General features: G+C 48.3%; 1 protein-coding gene across 9 annotated transcripts in view; it reads right to left on the reverse strand.

Annotated features, from left to right (window-relative positions):
- nlgn3a (neuroligin 3a) overlaps positions 1 to 7,183 on the reverse strand; it is a gene marked incomplete at its 3' end in the record, with an annotated part of 85,459 nt that overhangs the window by 7,343 nt on the left and 70,933 nt on the right. For all 9 annotated transcript variants that reach the window (XM_080840998.1, XM_080840996.1, XM_080840991.1 and 6 more), the window contains one exon: positions 402 to 1,191. In XM_080840998.1, coding sequence (XP_080697124.1) covers positions 402 to 1,191 — 790 coding nt within the window. The remainder of the gene's footprint in view (positions 1 to 401; positions 1,192 to 7,183) is intronic.

A 7,183-nucleotide genomic window follows, 5' to 3' on the forward strand; every position in this document is an offset into this window, starting at 1 on the left:
CTATTTAACAAATTATGTTTGTTAAAGTTTAGTGTTGATATTACAGTCTGTAATTCTGGTTTAAGGTTGTTTATATTTGAGTTCACCAGCCAATCAGATGTGCATGTGTGCAAATGTAATGTGTTCGTTGCCTGGAATTGTTTACAGCTTGGTCGTCACTTTGTCATTTACAGAGCCAGGACACTGTACGAATACCTGAGTGTGTTTGAGCACACATACTAAACAGAAGGCTGCAGGACTGTGAGGAGCTATTCGCTGAATTTGAAATACATAGTCATGGTTCATCTGCTGTTACAATCAGCCTGTTAAGCTAGTGTCTTGTAATCAGCCTGTTAAGCTAGTGTCTTGTAATCAGCCTGTTTAGCTAGTGTCTTGTAATAGATGGAAGAGGAGGAACTCACCCAGTCTTGGCAAAGTTGGTCCAGTAGGTCATGACCACGGCGCTGAGCATGATGTCGTTCTTCGAGAAGTTGCAAGGGAATAGGTCTGTGGGGCCGATCATTGGGATGCCAAAGACGTAGGGCACTTCATCCCCGTGCGCCGCGTCTGACCAGGCAGGCTTCATCAGGCTCTGGCAGTGGTGGTAGAAGGCGTAGAAGTAGGTGGGGGAGCCGTAGCGGGCGTGCAGGTCGGCCGTCACCACTGACGGCTCCACCCACTGGTGGTCGGTAAAGAGTGCCACCAGCGTCTTGCGGCGCGTCTCAGGGTTGTCACGGTCGGCCCAGTCGGTGTACATGAACTTGATGGTCTCGCGGAGCGTATCCTTGCCCTCGGGGTAGCCGTACAGGCTGTCCACGAAGTCGGAGACGGAGAAGTCAAAGTCATTTCCTGACACGCCGTCCTCGGAGTCCACCACGTTCTCCACAAAGCGCAGTCCCTCGCCCTGGTTGACGCCCAGCATGATGTCGTAGTTGAGGAACTCACCTTGCTCCATCAGGATCTCCGGATCGTCGGGGATGACGTCCCCATCAATTACCGGGCCAAAGGCCACGTGGTAGCGTGCCGGCTGGATGTCCTGCTCCACCAGCTCGCGGGCGCTCTTCTTCCTCAGGCAGTCGACCATGTCCATGGTGTCCAGCACATTGCACCCCACCTTCTCAGCCAGCATTCGTGTGTACTTGACAGGCTGGTAGTTGACGGCCCAGCTCGACAGGGCGGAGCCGCTCTGGATGATGGCCCTCTGGAAAAGGCCTGAAGCCAAGACAAAAAGGTAAGGAAAGGAAACGTGGTGAAGGTTTGATCACTGAAAAAGCTATTCGAGACAGTTGTGAAACCATGGCACACCAGGTTGTAGCATTGTTCTACATAGGCAGCTGTTGCTTGTGCGACTGAATGATTACATTCTCTTCCACCTTCAGAAATATATATCCAGGTGCATAGGGATAGTAATGTGCAGCAATCTGACAAACCACCAGCCCAGATGGCCTCCCATTGCAAACTATAGGACAGATATTACAGAATGTCATGTACTGTATAATCATGTGGATATAAAGGACCAGCTGCACTGTGTGCATTTTCATTATGTAAAAGCTCGCCTGAAATGCACTGTATATGTGGAAGGGAAAGCTCTCTGTGTGGAGTTCTCATGTGAGAGAGAAACATGTGGCAGTAGTAGGCATGTTACCTCCCTATTGATTTTCCTGCTAGCAGCCTTGTCAAAACACTCATAATGGTTGTAATGGTGCTTTAATAGGACTCTGTGGCCACACTATTCTCTCCATCCCACGCACTTGCCTTTGCTCCTTACAACAGCGAGAACCATTTCACTGTGCGTAGGTACAACACAGTGCATACATTATGCCTGTGGCAGAATATGCCTCTTCATATCTCAAGATTTATATCTTGAAGTCACTCACTTTGACACGTGTGAAATAGCATGGCAACAAGCTCCAGTGTTACTGCAGAGAGCAAGAGAACTCACGTGCACACTGTATTTAATGAAAAAAAAAAACTGCTCAGCAGCTTTCTAAATTGGCTATAATTATTAAGCAATTTAGTTAGTATAGTCATTTCAATTTACAACCTCTGCAACCCACACACCAAATAGTGATCATTGGAATAATAATGACATGAATATGCATACGATGTTCATTTTATCGACTTCTTCCACTGACAAACACATATAAACACACATTCACTGACGGACACATATAAACACACATTCACTGACAAACACACATAAACACACATTCACTGACAAACACATATAAACACACATTCACTGACGAACGCATATAAACACACATTCACTGACGAACACATATAAACACACATTCACTGACGGACACGTATAAACTCACATTCACTGACGGACACATATAAACTCACAAACAAATATAAACACACATTCACTGAGGGTCACATACAAACACACTTTCACTGACGGACACACATAAACACACAAACACATATAAACTCACATTCACTGATGGACACGTATAAACTCACATTCACTGACGGACACGTATAAACTCACATTCACTGACGGACACCTATAAACGCATATAAACACACAAACACTGACGAACACACATAAACACACATTCTCATAATGTGCCACTGGAGCCACTTTGGCTTATTCTCAGCATCAGCCTCTGAGCAGGTGCAGGTGCAGTAAAAAAAACTAAAACAAACAAACAAAAAATACCAATCACGTTTATGAAAGATGCACATAAGACTACACTAAACAACAAAGTAGACAAAACATACTGCAGAGAGCCTCTCACTGAATGAATAAACATACAATGTGCTATGTCCCTGCGCCATAGCAATTGCAGCACACAATGTCATCTCTTTTTTCCTTTCTACTGCAGTATAAATGAGAGGTGCTTTCATGTCCGCTCCTTCAGGTTTACTGCCTTGTCCTCCTCCAGCAATCACCTCATTTGACACAATTGATCTGTCCTCTTGTATTGCTATAATGGACCACTGCGCACGGCTGTGTGTTTACACACTTCTGCAGATTGCTCACTGCTGAAAAGACAGCTCCTCGGAGGTCAGGAGATTGGAAAGAGAGATTGTAGCGACCTGCGCTAGCGACACATAGCACTAGTGTCCTGATTTTTATTTCCCTTTTGACCCGAGGGCTATATTTGCTATACCGCATGCAACTTGCGTCCTGTGCAAGCTCACGGTGTCACTGTGATGACTATCAGCAGGCTCCTTATGTCCATGTAGGACATCGCTGAGAGATTGGGATCTAAGGACATGGTCTGCTTTTTTTTCTTCCTCGCTCCTGCTTCTGAGAGCGGGCAGGGAGAGAGAGGCGGCGGGGCCAGCTCCACGGAGAAGCGCTCTCCACAGGACAGTGGCCAGTCCCCCAGCGAGAGGAAGCAGATGTCAAGGATGGCTACCCTCTTGAAAGCATTACCAGGGGTGACTGGGAGATGAAAGATGGCCGCCCTGGGGCGGAGAAACCGCAGCTTAATCCTGCCCCCTTTGCCTTTAATGGCTGAGCCGTGTCCCCCTCACCCCCCCCCCCCCCCCCCCCCAACACAAGCCAACTGCACTCGCAACCAGGCAAAGCCCCAAAACATTGGGTGTGCCGAGACTTTCATCCCTGAATTCCAATGTGTGACCAGATATACAGACTCCCTGTCCAGTCGATGGCATCCTCCAATGACATCCTGAGAAGTTCACAGCCAAATGGGGGGGGTTTGTGTATGTATAAATCGCCTTTTTATCTCACCCCCAGAAATCCTTTGTTGTCTTATTCCTGCCAAGCAAATGAACTTTGCCTTGGTTTTGGCCCCTCTCCTACGGACGCTGACCAGCCAGATGGCTCACCGTTGAAGCCAAAAAATGCCCAACACACAATAAGATTTGCCACATGCCCAAACAGCATGGGGGTTGAGACATGACTAAGTGTTTACTATTGTTTATTGTTATCAGGGGAAAAAAACAAATAAACAAACAAAAAAAAGAATAAATAAAAACGCTTTCCCTGTGCCAACAGATATGGATTATTGGAGGAGATGATTTGATTGTGATTAGAGGCTTTTGTATTTTCACTTAAGTGCAATAATTTCAGGTGGATTTCAGATCTCTTCTCTACTGTCTGGATGTGTTGAATGTCAGAACCATTCAAAAAGTGCAAACTGTGAAGTAAATTGGGGCTCCTGTCATCCTGTCATTTCAACAGCTATCGTTATTAAGCCCCTCTGTCTCTCTCGTCTGGTGGCTCAATGAAATAGCCACTTAGTTCAGGAACCAAATGATTTGGATTCTGAAGAGAAATAGATAAACAGTGCGCACACTCGAAATTTTGGGAGCAATTTCATCTCTACTGTAGGTTGGCGCTGTGGAGTGGCATGGCTCTATCCTGGGGTTTGTTTTGCTTTATGGCAGCAACAGATAGCACTGACTCTATCTAACTATGCTTGACGTGAGAGCCAGGCACCTAAAAAGCGAGCATATCCATCACTGAGCAGCTTTAGTGGCAGATTGAGGTCATAGTGAATTATGACAGGGGCTCGGAGGTAATCATTCATTTGGCCCTGCTCAAACGCCACTCCACTGTGCTTTGTCGACCTCGACCGCCTGCCCCTCTCAAGACACTAGTTAAACGCCTGCATACCAGATGCTCAGATTGGTGTGAGCAGGGGATAACTCACAGCGGATATAAAACCAGCGACCTTGTGCCATGACCAGCACCACATCAATGGCTCCCTCACACCGGGGTAGAGTGGGGATGGGGATCGGGGGGGCTGGGGCAGGAGATTACCACCTCTTCACACTACACTACATCCTTTCTGAGCCAAGGCTTACAGCCTAAACCTGTCAGACCGACTGCAAGCACAGAACTATGACCCCAACCCCCTCCCTTCTGAATTGGATTCGTTTGTGGGCTCCAACCCTCTTTGATTGGAATGGGGAGGACACCCCCCCCCCCTCTCCGTTTTGGCTGTAGGTGATGTGTGGATGGTCATGCGACTTGAATCAAGGCTGGCGCCTATCCTTGTGTGTTTTCTCCTCAGGGGATGTGTACAGTACTGAGGCTCTGTGCTGACTTGCTCTAGATGACTGTAATGCAGATGATCTCCGACGTGCAGGCAGAAAAAAAGAACAAACGCTACATAGAGGATCCCACCTTCCCCGTCCTTCAACATGCACACTCTCACACACACACACATACACTCAACAGCCTCCCCAATCAATGCGATCGTTCTTACATTTCCAACGAGACCTGCCATCTTGGGCCACCACCATTGAGTCCATCATCCCCACATTACTCCTTCAAAGTGGGACTGGAGAAGCGATTTTCTGGTTATCTCTGCCTTTTTCGGAACAGGATTCCCAGGGAGCTCATTTTCGGAGCGGTATGATATTCAGGCAGCCCATAATGTAAGCGGGCAGCGGCGTATCATGAGACCGGTTCCGCTGAGCCTCTGGCAGCTGGCCTCTGGAGAGATAGCGAGCGAGCACTCTGGGCTGCAGTGGTGGCGTGGGGGCCTGGTAAGCCCTGGCTCTCGAGCGCTGGGCTCGCTACGCCGGCTCTCCCACAGGTTATTATTTCTTCAGCGCCATCGCTGCCACCGCAGCCGCCGCATCAGCAGGAGCAGAAGCAGCCGCGGCCCGCCGCAGCAGCAGCAGTGCACTCGAGGCTTCCTCTCCTCAGTCATCTTACCCACACAGCCACTAAATCCCTCAAGCCTTACAAGAACGGCCTGCAAAATGGGTTGTGTGGGATATGAGTGTACGTGTATATTTTTGTGGGCAAGAGTGTGTGTGTGTGTGTGAGCTTCAGGATCTGTGAACAGTGTGTCGATGTGTGAGCATTTGTTCAGGTTTGTTCATATGTGTGTGTGAGGGTGTTGGTATGTGAGTTTGTGTGTGTGTGTGTGTGTGTGTGTGTGTGTGTGTGTGTGTGTGTGTGTGTGTGTGTGTGAAATGCATTCCTCTGCAGCACCATGTCTCATTACAGAGTCATTATAGCACCCTTGCTTTCATGACACCACTGGGTCTTTTTATAGTCCTTTCTATTTCGCATCTCATTGCAGGAGCAGCACGGATGTGTCTCACCCATGCAAGCGCTCACCTCCTCACCATTCACATGTCACTTCCTGTCATTGCGTGGGACACACGCTTTCTGATGTCACTTCCTGTCAGCACTTCAACTGTGTGGGGGTACAGGAGACTGCAGGTCAAAACAGAGGGGAGCTTTCACATCCCTCACTTCAAGACCCGGCGATTCAGACATTGCGGTCCCCATAGTAACATCGCAGGATCATACATGTAACATAGCGGAGTGTCAGCGTGGCGTCGAGATTTTCTCCCACCCTGGACAGCAGTCAGCCACAGTGCTATTTTCTGGAAAGACCATAATATCCTTGTTTCCCTGCCAGTTATTAAGACCTCCCATTTAGATTACAGCCTTGCCAGATTCGAATCGATTCTGGTGCTATTACATAGAAATTGCATTTTTTTGTAGTTTTTTGAAAAAGGTGATAGCGCCATTGAATATCAGCCTCTGGCGGCCCGCCCACAGAGCTAGCAAGCCTGCTGGTGGAATGAGCTGGGGGATTAAGCAGCAGCTGACGTGATTTTGCCCATCCCACCCGGTTTAGCATGGACAATGAAACCTGACATCAGATGGCCCAAATAGGTCACCACACAAGTGATTCATCGTAAACACACAAGCATGCTGTGCCGGTTGGCGGCTGACTGCTAGTCGCAGGTTTGCGTGGGACTACATTTTTACTGAGCACAGCATGGTTTACACACACACACACACACACACACACACACACACACACACACACACACACACACACACACACACACACAGAGACAGCGTGCACAGGTGGTCACAGAGGCTTATGCATTGGAAATGCTCTTTTCTGAAAATGCTTTCATATTTCAAATGATGTTTTCAAAATGCCTATGAGCACATTTAAACATGCTAACACATATTAGCACGGGCAAACAGAGGACCTGCTGCATATTCCTCCCCATTTCAACTCACTAAGAAGCTCTCCGGCACAGCTGTTGAAAATCTCCCGCACTTTAATGGCATTTATATCTCTCTCGCAACATGCCTCTGACGCTGTCCGTCAGTCCTTCCCCCCTCAGCCGAGCTTCTCTTCCCACTGGCTACGGCTGAGAGACGGAGCAGCTGCCGGGAGCTGCAGCCACGGCCAGATAAGGAGGATCCGTGGGGGAAAGAGCAGCCAGGCTAAAAATG

Source organism: Sprattus sprattus, assembly GCF_963457725.1.
Source record: "Sprattus sprattus genome assembly, chromosome: 6".
NCBI lineage: Eukaryota > Metazoa > Chordata > Actinopteri > Clupeiformes > Clupeidae > Sprattus > Sprattus sprattus.